Source organism: Mixophyes fleayi, chromosome 4 (genome assembly GCF_038048845.1).
Source record: "Mixophyes fleayi isolate aMixFle1 chromosome 4, aMixFle1.hap1, whole genome shotgun sequence".
In the NCBI taxonomy this organism is placed as follows: domain Eukaryota; kingdom Metazoa; phylum Chordata; class Amphibia; order Anura; family Limnodynastidae; genus Mixophyes; species Mixophyes fleayi.
Genome location: NC_134405.1, coordinates 181,639,726 through 181,659,053, shown reverse-complemented (window position 1 = coordinate 181,659,053; position 19,328 = coordinate 181,639,726). Strand labels below are relative to the sequence as shown.

Below are 19,328 nucleotides of genomic sequence, written 5' to 3'. Positions count from 1 at the left end.
TTCATTTATAAAGACAAAAAGAACCACACATTTTAGAGATCAATTTTTCTTTAAATACTACAATTATTTTTCCCATTTTAGAATTTTTTGGGCCAATATCAGTTGCATTTTCTTGCTGTTTATGTACTTGGAGACATGTTGGGATTAGACATGTTATCTTTAGAAATCTATTGTTCAGCTTCAAACTTTGCTAACCCAATTTCTTTTTTAGATAAAGGACATGACTTTACAGCAATACTACTTACATCACCAGCAAATGTGTGAAAATATGATCTTGGGCTATTATATACAAAATTATAATACAGCTCCTGTTCATAGAGTGGTCGACTTTCCTGAGAAAAAAAAATAAAAAAATATTAAAAATAATCAACCAACCACAAGCATAAAAGGCTAGAAAGTCAGAAATCACCTAAATCCTACCATCTTTCACAAATACAGGAACTTTGTATTTCTCCGACATGAATTATACGACACTGTACAGTGCCCTCCTAAACTAACAAAATCCAAATACACTGAATTTGATACAGCAGAATGAAACTTCAGGTTGGCCAATGAATCGAAGTAGAAGTTAATCCTTGATTATAATACGAATATTTAAAACTGATCATATTCATATAAATATGTGGTCAATCGGCACAAACAACTTCCACTACATTCTGGACTATGTGGCCAGATCCAGTTGCAATGATCAAAAATTATCAGATAGCAATGTGTGTTGTCGGGATTAGTCTTATCTGTTGCTCCTCCTAGTGAAGGTTAAGCACCCACACCACATATTTCTAAACATATGAGCTTTGCATAAAGGAATGGGGAAGACAGATTACTGGACATATTTAAGTATAAACAATTTGCTAACACATTATATAGGTTTTGCTATACATTAATTCTAGTGTGTTTAATTGCTCTTTACAGGCAAAATATTTGTGAAATTACTTTTAAAGGGAGAAGTTTTTGAAAAAAAAGGTAATCCTTAGTGGTTATGAACATGGGCATGTTAGAGGGGAAAAAAAATACAAAGAAAATATTTACAATTACTTAAAATAAAGAAATGCTAAAAACTTTCACAGCATTTTATAAAAATGACTTGGTAGTCAGACACACAAATCTGCCATAGATGTAGTCTGAGATATTGGGCAGTACTCACATGTGTGACTTTATATGAAAATGCACAAGTTTCTTTCCTAAAACACATCAATTTTAGTGGCAACAAAAGTAAGCAATACATTAGCTACCTGCATATTTCTTAAAAGCTATGCAATGGGTAGACAACCCTGTAACCATGCTCAAGAATTCAACTGAAATGCTAAAACTTTTCTAATCCTGGAATGTGCAAATGTAACAATCACAGGCTATAAACATATACCAGAAGAAGTATAAGAAGTGGTTTACCTTTATATCATATACTCTAATGAAGTAGGATCTCTGTGGATTATCCTTCACAAGGCATACTACTCCACAACATTTCTTTATCCACATGGAATTACGGTCTGAGGCATAAAGTTGGACGACAGCCGAATTAATTGTCTAGATAAAACATATAAAAAATTAAAATGTTATATAATATAAAGCCCATCATATCAATACAGAAATAAAGTGAGACAAAAGGGTAAGATTGCCTTGCTAGCTAAAGCTTAATGCAAATGTTCATTTTCCTTTATATTTTTGCTCAGTAAACAAATCAGACAAACGATATTCTGCAGAGTACTGCGTTTCTATGTTTAAGTTTACAATACAGCTTGTGCAGTAAAAATTAAAAAATAATTCAGATACACTATTACTGCATATTGGTCTAGCCAGATTGCAAAGGATAAAAAGTGATTTGTATGCTATGTGATCCAGTCACAGAGCAATGTTGGTCTGGGGTCAGAGGGTTGTTGACTTGTGTGAATTTTATAAATGGTGATAATAGGGGAGCCTAGTGAGGTCAAGAGTGTGGTAGAGGAATATTATAAGCTTGCCTGAAGAGGTGGATTTTCAGAGAACGCTTCAAAGTTTGTAGACCACAGGCAAGTCTTATTGTGCGAGGGTGGGAATTCCACAGAGTCTCTGCAGGTTGAAAAGAGTCATGAAACCGGGAATGGGAGGATGTAATCAAAATGGATGAGAGATGCAGATCTTGTGCAGAACTCCTTTTCCTCAAAATACTCCATGGCAGTCATTGCAATGGGTAAGTTATCTACCAGTTTCGGGAGAGACACGTTAAAAACCGCTCATATCAGTATATAAAGGCAGCTCTTCCTCTTCCCTTATATCTCCGATATTCCCAAGCTTTCACTGAAAAAGGCCAATTTGTTAGACATGTTTATGTTTTTCAGAGAAAGCTTGGGGAGTCACTCAAAGATGTAAGGGAAGAGGGCAGCTGCCTTAAATACTGCCTGGGGGCATTTTTTAACTAAACTAGAAAGAAACCTAGCTATTGTAATGGCTGCCATGGAGGATTGAAGAGGAAATATTTAGGTCATGGTAGTTTTTTTATTATTCTGGAGAATATATACAAACCAGCGTGAAGAATACAAATATGGTCCCTATATTTCCAAAAAAATATAGTTGCCACTCAAACTTTCATAACTGTACTCTGTGTTCATTTGGAGCTCTCAGCATTTCATAATGTCTGCATCTTCCAATCTCGATTTTGGGAACCCTGCAGGGTCCATCAACTTGCCGACTATTTTTTCTGTGGTATTTTGCATTGAATGTATCCAAAATATAGAATTCTGTACTGTCCAGTTACAAAGTCTAAGCCTCAGTTCAAGCCAGCTTTGGGCAAATAACTTCTCTGGGACTGCTGTAGTAATTTGCACACTACAGCATCTGTAACCATGGATAACACGAGAGAAAATGGACAGTTAACCACCTCCACTTCCTGACTTGTTACAACCTTATGTTACAGAGACCCCTATTTGTAAAGTACAATATCTATCCAAACCACAGGAGTCTACCGCTTGCTACTGTAACAGTGACAAGCAGAGTACTGATCTGATCGCCATTAAGTTAGGAGAGCCCCAGATATCCTCTCCAGTGTCTGTTGACAGTGATTACTGACATAGGACAGAGAAATGGAAGACATCTTTGTCAAAGTTCAGGCATGGATATTTGTGGATAATTATTAAAATATACATTATATATTTATCTCCTCCAGTGAGAATAGTAAGAGAGAATTACCTATTATAACTAAATAGAAGACCAAAAAGTTTGACCTATATTCGTTTTATAATCACCTTTCCCCCCCCCACATTTTTTCACTTCATCACACTGTTTGTTGATATTTTGCTGGATATATTTTTATAAAACATTTTGGAAGATTTTAGAAAGAAGTAACAATAAATATTGGACTCCTGGCATTTCCACAAGTTCCCCAACTAAAAGAATCTTTTTCTCCCATTTGTGCTATGGATATTAACAGTTATTCTTGGGACCACCCTCTGTGATGTAATAATTACTGTCTATGAATCGGAATAAATACTTCATTTAAGTTACTGGTAATATAGAGAAGGGACTTTGGCATGTATTTTAGGAATTTAAGGTGGTGTAGTAATAAATGTATTCCATTTTCTAATATATTAGCTTCAGCCATATTAGACTTAGTTTAGTGAACAAAAGCAGGTTCCCTCTGCCAACTCATAGTATGAAGCTGATAAAAACTGTGCGCCTGAGAAGCAGCTCAGATTTGCATATCACATGTTGTGAACCACTTCCTGTGGAAGGTTGGCTCTTGAAATAGTGCAGTTTATTGCTGAATAAATTTAGTACATGGGATGATAGTTAATATGACATCAATGTAATCCATGCTTTCAATATGGCTGCCATTATAAGTTAACATGATCACCATGATTGGACAAAATGGCTCCTGTGCAAGATAATGTCATGTTAGAAGTTTCCATGCGAGATAACTGGAGTTTATAGTGTGAGAATATGATTTTGGTTCAGATTTAAGGTTATATTGCCGTGAAATGTACTTGGAAGAGTGAAATGTGTTTTGTTGAATGCTTAAAATGGAGCCCAGAGCATGAGGGTGTCTACCCCCCACCCCCCAATGAATGTAATTGTATGAACATCTATACTATACAACCCATGTTTATAGAGCAAACAAAACCTGTTGAGTATGTGTAATTTACTGTTTACTTTTTTATAATATATATGAGTTTTACAATTAGAATATTAATACAATTTTTTTAAAATGAAATTTCATCTTCTGTGCAGTATTTCTTGAAAATATAAGCATGCGTTTATTATATACAGACTGATCCTGTGGATTTAGGAAAATTATAAGAATTATATTTCTTAGGTTAAACCAAAACTACCTTTGGGAAGCATTGGTTGACGGTTATAGTCATAAATAACGTTATTAAGTGGTCATACATACATTTGCCAGACTATTAGGACCCATAGATCTGGTAGCACCCTTTTAAAGGTGGTACTTGCCAACTTTTCCTCGTTGGCTTCAGGGAGATCCCGGGGGAAGGTGGTGTGCGGGGGCGGCGCTTGACGTACCGCATCATTTTCGCCAAGATGATGCAAGATTAAGACCCGTCCCCCCACCACTTATCTATTGCGGGGGCGAGAACTGGGAGGCTGCCTTGCTCTTCCGGGAGGTCTCCCAGAAATCCGGGAGTCTGCCAGACATTCCGGGTGAGTAGGCAACTATGTGTTAAAGAAAAGCAGCTAATGAGTCTCTCCAGACTGAAGTGTCTTTTACATTTCTGTCTCCATTACTGAAGTCATGTTGTTTTACCTGTCAGTCTGATTAAATCTTGGTCTCCATGAAAATGGCCACCTCCATAGGTATCAATACATGGACATAGGACACAATTTCTTTACTGTGTCATCATGCCACAGATGACAAAGCCAACAACGTCTTGTACTGGCTCAGCATCAGGGAGAATGCCACAGAGAGTGAGGGAGATCATCCCTATTTCAGGGAGAGTTGGCAAGTATGATCTATTCTTTTCAACTAGCATCCATCAGAACTAGTAGGATGCAGGAGACATGCTTCTTATTCCAATTCACTATATTAAACTGTATGCTATAACATTTTTCATGCAGGTTTTCTGCTAGTCCTATTCGATGAATTGTGAACCGTACATTTTCACAAGCAAGTTATATCTATAATTTTACAAAGACAAAACCTGATAATGAAATGTGTAACTCACAATTACAACGGATAAGTCCACTACTAAATTGACCAGATGGGCAAATAAATCAAATTACAGTGTGAGCCACTCTAAATTACCTGCATCAGGATATACACACATTCTGCTCTTAAATGGAGTTTTTCTCATCTGTTTTTATTATATTTCACATAAGTATTCTGTTAAGGAAAAAATGGCAGCAAATGCACCTGCAGGCAGCACGAACAATACAGCTGGTAGGGAAGTCCATACATAAAATGCTGCCTACAGCAGGTTTACGTGATGTAGTTTTTCATTTTGTTGGCTGACATACATTTCCAGATTGCCATTATCCTTTAGTGTAAATAAATACAAAACCAAGCAACAACTTCTGACTGCAGTCTAATGAGAGATCAACTCTCCATGCCACAAATGGTAATAAAAGTTATCCTACAAAGCCTCTGTAAATATGTCTTCTGATGACTCGTAGAATTCCTCACAAATAAGTTGGTTATAATTTTAGGAAGCAGCATTTATTTACACACCAGATGTCCAGTGATCATAGAAGTTGGCTGCATGAGCTTGCAACATTATTTTGACAGGTGAGCAGTCACTTGGTATATCTCCAGTTAGCTGTTAAAATGGTGAATTTGGTGCCTGAAGCCAGCTTCTGAGAAAAAGTAACTAGCATTGGGAGTAATAATGGAAAACCCATCTTGCAGGCAAGATAAACGGTGGTCTCACAGTAGACACACAGAAAGCAGGCAATAACAGCTTTCCATTCAATAGTGAAATTACAACATAGAAAACCATTAGCACAAAACATTTAGCAACTTAAGACCTTCCCTATGCATTGGCCAACGTAACATCTTCCATTAACATCCCATAACCATCCAATCCTGTCACAAAGCAGATTTTAGGGACCTAGACAGTTCACTTGGCAGATACATTATGTTCCTCAAACAAAGTTAGCTTAACATTTTCCTGCCTCTGTAAAACTCAGTAGTCATTTTTCTTTGCAGTATAAATGCTTTGACATATGTGCTTTACAGGCCTACTGAACCTAATGCTAAAACCAGCTCTACTGACATCTTAAAGCAGGCCTGTCCAACCTGCGGCCCTCCAGATGTTGTGAAACTACAAGTCCCAGCATGCCCTTCCAGCTATCAACAGGTTGTCTACTGGCAAAGCATGCTGGGACTTGTAGTTTCACAACACCTGGAGGGCCGCAAGTTGGACAGGCCTGTCTTAAAGCATCAGGCTGTTATAACATTGCAGTAACACACCAGAAAAAGCCTCAGAGATCAGTCCTGCTACCCGCCCCTCCTTTGCACAGAAAGTGGAAGGAATGCAGGCATTGCAGGGTTAGCTCTGTGAACACTCCCTTGAATAGCTGACTCCAATCAAAGATGGCCTCCAGCTTAGAAAGAGTATTTTCCCAGCAGGGTTTCTTGCTGAAGCAGGTGGAAGTTATTTTGGATCATGCAGATTAACTTTATTGTATTGCATTACTACCTTAGCGTTTACAGTGGGATTTCAATACAAGTGTATTCTCTCATCTATTTTTTGTAAGAATATTATTTATGTTTCTAAACACAATACAAAAAGCAGTAACAATTACCAGAGTAGTAATAGTCATACAAATAGATAAACAAGCCACCAGATAAACATGACTATTTGGAGTAACAACAAGTGCTTGTTGATACGTGAAATTTGTAATGAACCTAAAGGGATGTGTATTGCGAGTGGGGATGGGAGATTTATTATGAGGGAATAGAAGCCATTGTATGCAGCAGGGATATTAAACTGTTAGTTTGCTTCAAAATCAAACGCTTAACTATATAGAAAGAGGTCTGAAAAGCCCTGGGAGACTGTTATAGATGAACCAATCACATCAAATTTGCGATTCTCTTATTAAAAGTATGCAGAAATATTTTTCATGGTCACAAGTACCATATTTTATTGAAAAGCTGCTGGAAGGAGGATCTGGACGTTTTCAGTGTTTTGCGACCAAGTATCTGGCCTCACTGCGGATTTGTACTGAAAGTTTATCAGAGTGTTTGTTTAGTCTAGGGGGGACCCAATAAGTTAAAACCATGAGCATCTATTAGGATTTATTTATAGATGGAGACCTTAGTAATGTCGCTGACAAGGGTGTCTACAATGTCCCAAAACTGACCAATCATAGGGCAGGACCACCAGATGTGGACAAAATACCATAAATCCTCTTTAACCTTGTGGGAACCAGGCTCTATGTATAAAATACTTTATAGACATTCTCCTTGACTAGGCAGGGGGGACGGGACCGAGGACTCTAACACACTGTGGTCCAGGTGTCCCCCTCCAGTGGTCTGCCCAGATCAAAGTCACAATTAGTTTCATGTTTCCGGATAACTGTTTGTTTGGCTGTAATGAGTAGGTTGCAGAGAATTGAAATGACGACTTTTGGGAGTGGATTGTGCACACAGAGACTCGAACAGAATCAGTGACCTATTTATGTTGGGTTTTGGAAGAGTGTTAAAGTGTTTCACCTATAGATATTCAAAGAGGCTGAAATTGTTTTTCCAGCGTAGCCAATGGGATATAGTGGCCAGAATCCACAATATCTAGGACCATCCCAATACCTCTCTCAGAGTAGAAAGCAGGACAAACATTGCCTTGGGTTAAAAAAATCAAAGTTATTCCAGAGTGGCACAAGTCATTGTCTGTATTTTCACTTCTAAGCAAAGCTTAGCTTATTAGCTTTTTTTTTTAAAAAAGTGAACTGGCAGGAACACTGACTAGAGTAGTCAACAAAACTCTAATGTTGATCACCATGCATTTTGCAAGGGAAAGACATGAATAGAAAGCCTGACCATATCACTAGTATAGCTCATATAAAATAATAGTTGTAGTGTTTAGAGGTCCTTTAAAAATTATACTGTATTGTAAAGTTGTAAATGTAGCCAACACGTATGTCCTGTACTAAATATTTTTGCTGCAATTTTTCTTGCAAGCGTACTTGTTCCTGATCCTGTCTGAATACAGGCAGAACAACCTTCTAGATGTAAACTGTAAATAGAAAATTTGCTGATTAAAAGATGATACTAAAAATAAATATAAGTAGTTAACAATCCACACATGGTTAATGCCCAATTGTATATATCTGGTCTCTTCAGATGTGAAGGTGTTAATAGGCAGGCATGCAAAAGCCACAGTACTGGAAGGCGGTAACGTGTAGGAAGACTTTACATAGTCTACAAGCTCTTCCCACTTCCACAACTGCATATTATACAAAACCCACTGAGAAAATACCAAATGCTCTGTTTTGGTAATGTAGATAGGATGCTTGAAATAGTTTTCATTATTCCCTTCACAATGTTGACACCAGTACTTTGCAAGCAACTGCCAAAAGTAAAGTTCAGAACAATTCCAATTAGAGCAAACGATAAAAGCCTGAAATACTCAACAAAGCGTCAATTATAAAAGAAACAACGGTGCCATCATCAATGCATATACAACAGCACTCACAAGGTTGGCTATTGGTAGATATAACATACGCCAAGATAGTCTCATCCTGCATTAGAGTTGGCCTATTCCCTCTCTCTTGGCCACCACCTAATCTGTACCACTACTTCAGTACTGTTAAATCATTCTGAAAATCAGATCAAATTACTAACCTCTCACTCACCTTATTTTGACCCAGACATTTTTTTTTTTAAGGTATATCTAGAACACTTCCTTTTTCAGCTGCTGACTGCTACGCCTTCACATCCCTGCTGTACTCGCTCTTAAATCCCATCTAGAGATTATGTATACGGTATATAGCTTATTACTACTGTATTCATATGTAGTTGCTGCATTAACCTCTGCAATTCCACACACACACACACACACACACACACACACACACACACCACAAGCAAGCCAGAAACCTGACTGTGGCAGTATGCTTGTTTAAAGCAAACTGAGATACCCATTATTATGTGTGCTCAAGCACTGGCTTGAGGACAACAACTGGATGATTTACCATAATTACAAACACTCTGAAAATTCCAATTTCTGACTTCAAAGTTGAAGGACACCAGTACATCAAATACCATTCCAAATACCTTCCACAACTTAAAGACCCAAAGCTTCTCGTAGCTTCATACCCAGACCAATTTTCAGTTTTTCAAGTGAAATGCGTGTGCTGGCAACTTATGCACATGGTGCTAAAAATATGATAGGATAAGGATAAGATATGGCTGAGGTATAATCTGCCCTCAGATAAAGGAAATTATAAACTTTTATTTCAGTGGTATTTGGTCCCTTCCAGGCGGAAAACTATTTATCCATCAGCCGCAGATATTTGCTGACGTAATTGTCGTTATCTGGGTTCACTGTCCCACATTTAGTGGAGCTGTCCTAAAATGATTCCTTTTTGGCAAGCAGTGGCAGACTATTCATGAAATAACTAGTGTAAGGGGTCCGTTTCATCAGTCTTATTTTCTTCTCCCTCATCCCACCCCTGACAATCATAAACTTACTTGGAAACTCCCAAGCCACATTCTTACTGCCGCTAGATGTCCAATAGCTAGAAATTGGAAGCAAGCTGAATGCCCCACTATCTCTGCGCTAATTCCGAGTGTTTGGCAGATATAACATAGAACATAGAACATATGACTAGTATATTAAATGATCGTCCAAACCAATTCCTCTCGACATGGCATTTGTGGCAAGACTATTTTGCCTCTTCGCAACGTATCTCTTAATGTAACACCCCCATTATGAGTCTCGAGAACACAGTCTCTCTATTCTTCTCTACTTATCCCTCTGCTATTTTTCCCTATACTAACAAACCCTTTCCCTCCTCTTTTTTCTTTCCTCTCCCAAACCTACCCCCTCCTCTATCTGGCACGGAGTGTGCAACAGAATGAAGTTTGTTCAAATTTGGTCTTTTCCCATGTTTGCTCTCTCCATTAACATATGTATTAATATTGACATGTTATTTTGATCCTGTCTGTAATGTAATGTTTGCCTTATCCTGAAAGTCTGGGATTTGGTCCATTTTCTTTTTCTGTATATCCCGTTTTCCATAGCTGAAGAATTCCGAACTTCCACGGACATTAATGTTAACACAAAAAACTGTGCAGCAGGAGCTTAATTGAATTGTTTTCTATGGGTGAGCTGCTGCATGCAAGACTCACATCACCAAGTGTGGATAGAGTGGTGTAAAGCACACCAATACTGGACTGTGGAGCAGTGGAAACGTGTTCTGTAGAATGACGAATCACCCTTGTCTGTTTGGCAGTCAGAAAGGAGAGTCTGGGTGAGGCAGATGCCGGGAGAATGTTACCTGCCTGACTATTATGCCAACTGTGAAGTTTGGTGGAGGAGGGATAATGGTATTGGGCTGTTTTTTAGGGTTTGTGCTAGGGCCCTTATCTCCAGTGAAGGGCATTCTTAATGCTTCAGCATACCTAGTAATTTTGGACAATGCTAGGCTTCCAACTTTGTGGCAACAGTTTGGGGAAGACCCTTTTCTATTCCAAAATGACAGTGCCCCACTGCACATAGCAAGGACTGCAAAGACATGGTTTGCTGAGTTTGGTGTGGAAGAACTTGACTGGCCCGCACAGAGCCCTGACCTCAACCCCTTTGGGATGAACTGGAATGGAGATTGCGAGCCAGGCCTTCTTGTGCAACATCAGTGCCTGACCTCATAAATGCTCTACAGAATGAATGGACACAACTTTACACAGTTTTCACTTATTTTCCAAAAGAGTAGAAGCTGTTATCACTGCAAAAAGGGGGACCAACGTCATATTAAAGTATATGTATTTGAATACAATGTTATTACAGTCCCTGTTGGTGTAATGGTCAAGCGTCCAAATACTTTTGTCCATATAGTGTATTTATATAGCACCACTAACTGCAGCGCTGTGCAGAAAACTCTCTCATATCAGTTTCTGCCCCATTGGAGCTTACAGTCTAAATTCCTTAACATACACACGCACAGTCTGAGAGAAACTAAAGTCAATTTAATAGCAGCCTACTAGTATGTTTGTGGAGTGTGGATGGAAACAGACGCAAACACGGCGAGTACAAACTCCACACAGATAAGGCCATGATCGGGAATCAAACTATAACTTACATATGACCCTTAATATTTATAATTAATGCATTCCCACAGTGAAATTAAAGAAAATTAGAAATCTCTCTCTGTTTAGCAGTAATAGGATAAGAAAAGAGCAAAGAGTTTTACTACTTGCAGGCAAATAAAGTTCTTGTGCTAAGTCAGTAAATTAGAGATAATGGTTTGTGTGCGCATGAACTCTGTACATGGTGCAGAGGAATCTAAAATTCCAATATCTTTACTCCCTAAGGGAGAAAAATAAAAATACTTATTTCCTGTTGTGAATGCTGACTAGTCAAGTACATTCCTTCTGTGTCTTGACGGAAGTGATGCAATAAATACGGGACATTATAAGCACCCCAATGTAGTCCTATATATTGCAAGCCATGCATCTTCTAAAACATACAGAGGATCACATACTATATGTGTGTGTGAGTATATATATATATATATATATATATATATATATATATATATATATATATATATATATATATATATATACACACATACACACACACACACACACACATATATACACATACACACGAGTCTTTACTATTGATGGATAATTTGAGGCAACAATATAGGCTTTTCACCACGATGCAGTGTTTCATCCAGGCTGCTGTATAATCCTATACCATTGTTTATCTAGGTTGCCGACTTTTTGCGCACCAGTATATTTACAATATAAACTATTTACTCCTATATACTTGCCTGATGTGTACACATGAAGCAGACAAATGGTCTCATTAAGTGCACACACTGCTTAGTCTCGCACTATCTGTTGCTTGACTTGCTAATGCATCTATTGGATACATGTCTGCTGTGTTTCTGCTTGCGCTGATGAGCACAGCCTTGATGAGCTTCACAATTATTTCCCTTGTATATAGCCAAATACATCAATTGTTTATGTTATTTATATTTACATGTTTGATGATAGGGGTTGCCCTGACATAGATGTCCGGTCTTATGAAGTCGCAGAGTAAGCTTCCATGATTAGCTACATGTTAACAGCGGGATTTTGTTGATGCTGTTGCGTGTGCAGAGGGAGTTTTCGAGGGGAGTGCTGGTGGGATACATTGTAACACATCTGCTCTGGGTAAGAGGTTTACTACATTATATAAAGTGGCTATTAAGTATAATTGTTTGTAATATGTTCCCAAGGAAGGTTATGTCTATCGATGTTGGAAGTCACCTATTTTCTGGATGTATTGTAGTAGCTGACTAATTAATTCCTTGGTGAAAAAAACTGGGAATAAGAAAGCAGAATTGCAGACAGGCTCAAAGTGTACAACAGCAATTTAACTGAGCAAATTTCTAGCTTACAGCAGTGCAGTATAAAGGTTAACAAGCTCATTTAAATGAGGAACATGAAGTAAGACACAAAGATGTATTGCTTGCTTTGCAACTCTTTGCCTACACAAAAATGCAAGAATGAATGCACTCATTTCTATCTATGTCTGGACACAAACCTTGCCTGGCTTGTTAAAAGATCTTATATTTGACTGGCTGACTCTTGATATACACATCTGTCAACCCTTGCTATTATTATTATCCTTTATTTGTTAGGCGCCACAAGAGTTCCGCAGTGCCGTACAATGCACAAACAATAGACAGTACAGGGTAAAATATTACTGAGCAGTAAACAAAAATACCAAAACTTCGGAAGCTCCAAGCAGGCTGATGCAGAAAAGACGGAGCAGAAGAGTAGGTAAGGACACAGGAGGTAAGAGGGGCCTGCTCGAATGAGCTTACATCCTAAGGGAGGGTGAACAAGACTCAGGTACAAAGGGGGCCAGATGATGTAAAGGAGAGAAGAGGGGACGGGAGGAGGGAGGGGAGAGTGGGTTAGGAGGAAGGATGGTAGGCTTTGAGGAACAGGTGGGTTTTTAGTACCCGTTTGAAGGAGCTTAGAGTGGGAGAGAGACGGACGGAGCGAGGGAGGTCATTCCAGTGAAGGGGGGCTGCTCGGGAGAAGTCTTGGATTCTGGAATGGGAAGAGGTGATTAGAGTGGAGGAGAAACGACGGTCATTGGCCGAGCGCAGGGAGCGGGCAGGAGTGTGAATGGAGAGGAGGTTGGAGATGTAGGGGGCAGTAGACTGGGAGACTGCTATAAAGCACAATGCAAAATGCTCCGAGAGTCAATTCCCCTTAGTCACAGACAGGTATGTGACAAAACTGGTTTCTCCATTTCTCTTTAGTAAGATATCAATCTGAACTGGACTGCAGGCATATGGTTAGTAAGAACAAGCACAAGCTTTTTAACATAGACAAGTTTAACTTTAAATCAAGGGCTGTGCCAAGTAATCATTGTTATATTGGAAGTGTTTGAGCAATAATATCCAATTAGTAAACTAACCTAATACACAAAAAAAATAGGACTCTGCTCTCAGATTGAAAAGACAGCCCAATATTTGTGCTATATTCAAGACAATCACACACAACTGCAATTTTCCTAGAACATCTCTATTTTAATAGATTATACACGGTGCACAATGATAAAAACTAGTGCAAAGTAAAAAAAAAAAAAATGTGTTGCCCATAGCAAGCCAGATGACTCCTCCATCCCAGCAATAAGACTTTTAATAGTGTTATGATGGCTTACAAGTGACCTAATGATGCTATTGGAAAAGGTCCTACTGCACTACTTGCTAGTAAAATAAAATGTAAAAGTAAGATTCATAAATAAAGTAAAAATTCTACAAAAAAAGGTTTTTTTTTCTCGGATTAAGAAAAAAAAAAAAAAAAAAAGTGCCACCCATATCAAACACACAGCACCATGGGGCCTGCTCTGAACAACAACATTTGGCATTGGTGTTACATACCTATACAAAATTAAGGTTTCCTAAACCCATATAAAAAGAAGTCTGCTGTCTTCCCTTACTCCCAACATAAAGAATTTTGCACCATGCAGTAACTGCATAATATAACTTTTTTCCCAGATTTCCCCCATTCACCCTACATCCCCAGGCAAAAACAATCCATGGTTCACCCACTTACATCTCCACTCTGGTGGGGACAACCTTAATTTATTTTCATAGGTATTTTACCAATTAACTTTATTCCTGGCCCAACAGTTTTGTCAAACCATCCTTATAAACACGTGGTAACCTATTTTTGAGAGAAGATGCAGATTTGATTTGGGGGTGGATAATTGCATAAAAGTAACTATTGCCAGGTTGTCTGGTTTTCCCTATTTTATGACTGCACCATGAAAAAGAAAAGAAACTTGTGCTGTGTAAAAAAATTGTTTTATTAAATAAAATATTTAATATTTGATTGCTGTGGTTTCATTATTTCATCTATTTATCCCCCTTCCCCACAAAAAGACCCACTGATTAGTATATGTCAAAATCGTGGACTGATGTCATACATACTCCCCATGTACTACTGATGTTAATAATTCAACATAAGGTACAAGCACTACAAGTCTATTTGTTGTTCCCGTGTGTGTGTGACATCTTGTTCATTTTGAAACCATTTGGACTTATGGATTTAAGCAAAGATCAGCAAAGTACTTAAAAATATTTGATTACGGTGTATACTGAAATTGGTGAAATATCTGATTATATAAATAGGAGCATTGGCTCACAAGAAAACTTGCATCTGTATAGGCAGTTTTTGGAGTTACCTATTGGCTTTGCATTTGCCTCAAAAAGAAAGTATTGCATAAAGTCTAATGAACGCATTTTTTGCCATGAAAACAAATGATAAAAATATACAATTACATGATATATAATATACAATGATAAAAAAAACAATTATAAAAGTTTTACTTTAATTATGACCAGGTTCTGCGTTTGCATATGTAGGTTTAAGTATGCCTGCTGTGAATATAGCGCATATGATGTAGATGAAGTGCTGGAAGCATCTTAAGCTGAAATACGCAATTTGTGTGTGCAACTCATTGTCAGGCCCTATGTGTTTGATATGCACAGAACACATTCGCATGAGTTTGCGAATGCATCCAAAACACAAATGGACCTGAATCTTTCCCTGTTCATTTCAATGGGGATTCTAACACATGTACTACATGTAGATTTAAATAAAATCTCACAGAATGCCATGCCTCCAAAAATTCCTTAACCAATCCCAGCGTTCGGCAGACTGGACTCATTCCCAATAGAACAGGACGACAAGTGTGTGGTCCGCCTGGTATAGTGAAAGGGAGCTTTACTGCACATTCGTCGTACTCACACATGCTCGAAAGAGACCTTCCCAAGAGTGTAGAGCAGGGGCTCAGGAGACTAAAGCGGCATTCCCAGGTCCTTACTAAAAATTCGCTATGAGGCCAAGCGATGCACTGTTCTGCCCATTCCCAAGACTGAAAGCAGTGGCTCATAGCACAGTGGAACTTTCTACACTGTGCAAGATTATCCACAATGAACCCATTGTTTATCTTCTCAGTCTGGATTGTAAAGAAAATCTGATGATGACCAATTGTGAGTTTACTGAAGATCTTTTACTGGGGAGTGGGTACTAAATTACAAGAACCAAAACCCCAACACCAATTAGGCCTATATGAGAACACCGATGGAGGGCTAAGAGACAGTTTTCCCCCCGACAGCTTGGAAAAGAGACTAGAGACAAATGTGACGCATCAAGAGGCCGTCCGCCCAAATGACGTCAGTAAAGAGCAAGACACTCATTCCTGCTATTACGGCGGTTATTTAAGGAGGCGGCGGGTGTACCAGCGGTACAATCTACAATGCTTTGTAAAAAAAACAAAAAAAACAAACAAACATTGTACCACCAATATTGTTAGAGCATTACAGCAGGGGGAATTCCATCACATTCCCTGTTTTGCTCACACAATCAACTTTGTGGCACAGAGTTTTTTAAAAAATGACAGTGACATGTCTGTGTCCCGAAATATTTAGGGTAATTTTCAGCATTTTGCAAAAGCATGTAAAAGAATGCAAGCAGATGCAAGAAGACTAGCATTTGAGGGGAATGTACTTTAGTCCAGTGGAGTGGAGAATACTTTTCATGTTGTGCAAGGTACTGAAACCACTCTAAGTAGTCACCTGTGAAGAGAGTGCAGACACTGTTAGCTTGAGTCAAGTGATTCCCCTAATTACACTTTTGGAAAAGCAGCTAGAGAAATTAAAGGAGGAAATGAAAAAAATCAATTCCGCTAACTACGTTGGACTTGTAGATCAAGTACTTTATTCGCTTTGCCAGGATCCAAGAGTTATCAACATCTTCAAATTGGATCACTACATTTTGGCGACTGTGCTTGATCCTAGGTTTAAGAGCTATGTCTTCTCTTTCTTTCCAACTGACCCAGATCTCAAGAGATGCAAAAAGCTGACAGATCAAGTGGTACATGACATAACATCTCCCTCTTCAGTTTCTCTGGCAACTACTGCTAGGAAAAAAAACGTAGCTTTCCCAAGACACCCAGTGGTGATGCAGATGAGTCTGCACAACATTTTGACATCTGCTCTGGTCTAAAAGAATTTCCCAAAAATTGTGACAGCTCTGCGGTAAAATGAACTACAAATTCCATGAGGAAGGCCATTACCAGCAATTACATCAAAGTACACATATTTCTGTGATGGTGGATTCCAGCGGGGATGAACTAGTACTGTGTGAGGATGATGTACACACTGATGAGGGTGAGGATGAGGACAATGTAGGTTACAGGTGCTGGAATCAAGCTGAGAGAAGGGAGCTAGTTGATGCTGGTATGCTTGTTTATATTTTGGGTAGAATGGCATTTTGGCAATTTTATGTTTTTTCTACAGTAAACTTTCAGCTGTATTAGAGAGGTTTCTTTTTCTTTAGAAAAGGTAAAAGCTTTTTTTTTTTTTTTTTACATGCTTGTTTCCCCGACTTGAAACCATTATGCACTTGAACATAAGCTTTAGCACACGACGTAGAGGGATTAGTATCATCATGACAGACTGGAAAGTAACAAGAAGACTGCCACCCCTCTTGTTTCACAGTACAATGTGGCTAGAGACTTAACACTGCCAACCCTATTTAAATTTCTGTTTCAGCACTGAACACTGCCACCTCTCCACCTTTCAGCACTGGAGACTGCCAACAACCCTGCTACTCCTTCTGTCTCTCTCTGTGAAATGGCACCGGATCTCCGTTGAGGGCGGTACTTATAGAATCCAACACTCACGAGATCCGACAATGATGTTTTGCCTCGTTTTAGTCCCAAGGGCTCAGCTCAGATATGTTTGGGTGGGCTCGGTTTCCCGAAAACCGAGCATCTCTACTGGGGGGGGGGGGGGGGGGGGGAGAAGAGAGAGAGAGAGAGAGAGAGAGAGAGAGAGAGAGAGAGAGAGAGAGAGAGAGAGAGAGAGAGAGAGAGAGAGAGAGAGAGAGAGAGAGAGATCGAGATCTCTCTCCATTGAAGTCTAGCAGGTCATTAGCTCACCGACACTCAATAGAAAAGTATATTTTTTCCTTTTCTATAAACTAATGGCCAAACAATACAGAGATATTCATTATAATAAGAGAAAATAAAAGTCTCTTTTCTGAAAAGAAAAAAAAATAAAAAAAAAATAAAAGAAAAGGAGAATTTATATTATTAAATGTATATATTTCGACTAAGAAATAAGATTTCGACAATTGGTCTGGTACTGGAGGAGTAAATACCCTTCAGTCTACAGGTGGTTAAAAATGACAACATTTGGCAAAGAAATGGGCCAGATTGCCTACTTGACAAATTTAAAGCATAAATACTTCAGTTGTCCCAGGTCAATTTACTGAAAATATATATTTTCTATCTTTTTTTTTATATTCTTAAAAGCCTCTCACACTACTCAATTATATTGGAAGTACATTAAAAAATAAATTCCACAACATGGTAAAAGAAATGCTATTTGTAAGATTTCCTCATTGAATTAGTTCAGGTTGAAAACTCTTAATAGAACAAAAGGTTACAATCATATTTATCTTTCTGTTAATATGCTTCTGGTATTGTTTAACAAGAGAAAACTTAAAAAGTATTTCTTATCAGCGCACATACCTCTCCATACATAATCACAAACGGTGCTCCAGCTACATAGACATTAAAAACTGTAACAAAACATATGGTGACCAACATAACTTTATATCAACAACTCCCAACAGCACATCAACAGGCCTAGTCTGCCAAAACAAGTTTACATTTTTCGCACCTGTGTATCATTCAAGACACACACACATAGCCTTAGTTGTTTTGCATTTAGTTTTGCGTTTGTGTATTAAAAACCAAGAATGAAATTAAGAAACTTGTTATGCTTTTGAGCTATGTATTATGCTGGTCACTCATGCTCTGTGTCTGCAGATAGTACAGGCAGTTTGCCCACAAATTACTCCATGCTTGGTTATCCAGTCGAAATTTATGAGATTATTATTTGACATGTTGGTAAATAACACTATAGATGTTTGAGATTATCCCATGTGTACCACCACCTTCTAAAAGAATCAATATGCCCCAGTGACATCAGAAAAGATCCCAGCATTAAATGGCAAAATCCTGTCGAATTTGGCTACTTACGTATACAGCATCTACCCACACTGCCGATATCACGCGTGATGTACAAAAGTTTGGAACACAGTTCATAACATTTAATACAAGCCCATGGGCCCATTTACATCAACTTAAATACATGCCTACACATTTCATTTTAAAAAAATATTTTAATTTGTTTTGTATTGTGTGTGTATTCATTTGTGAAGTATTCAATGAATTTATTTGAAATTTATTTCTTATAAACAATTCACTTATTCATGCATGTGAATGAGCCTTGGCAGATTTTCGGTTACAAAATTTAATGAAAACTGTAAAAATATGGGAAACAATACCGAGAGTGAACGCTATTATAAAATTAAAAAAATAAGTATACATTTGTGGAACCAATGTAGGAGTTTATTTATATAGATCTCTAGATAAGATGATTTGGAAACCTGTTATGGTGACAAACATTCAGACAATGCAAATACTTGAAAAATCACTTGGGGAAACCACTTTTATATTATTTTTAATAAATATGCATTATAGTGTTTGCAGACTAGTGTGCAATGAATATAGAAGTCTCATACATTTTATATAATGCTATTTAATTAGACAAGAAAGTGTAGGGAGCAATCAAATCATCACAGCCATGGAATGTTT

General features: G+C 38.1%; 1 protein-coding gene across 2 annotated transcripts in view; it reads right to left on the bottom strand.

Moving 5' to 3' along the window:
- WASL (WASP like actin nucleation promoting factor) overlaps positions 1–19,328 on the bottom strand; it is a 47,465-nt gene that overhangs the window by 16,547 nt on the left and 11,590 nt on the right. For both annotated transcript variants that reach the window (XM_075208929.1, XM_075208930.1), the window contains exons 2-3: positions 1,390–1,524; positions 246–332 (exon numbers count right to left, since the gene is read on the bottom strand). In XM_075208929.1, the coding sequence (XP_075065030.1) occupies positions 246–332; positions 1,390–1,524 (222 nt within the window). The remainder of the gene's footprint in view (positions 1–245; positions 333–1,389; positions 1,525–19,328) is intronic.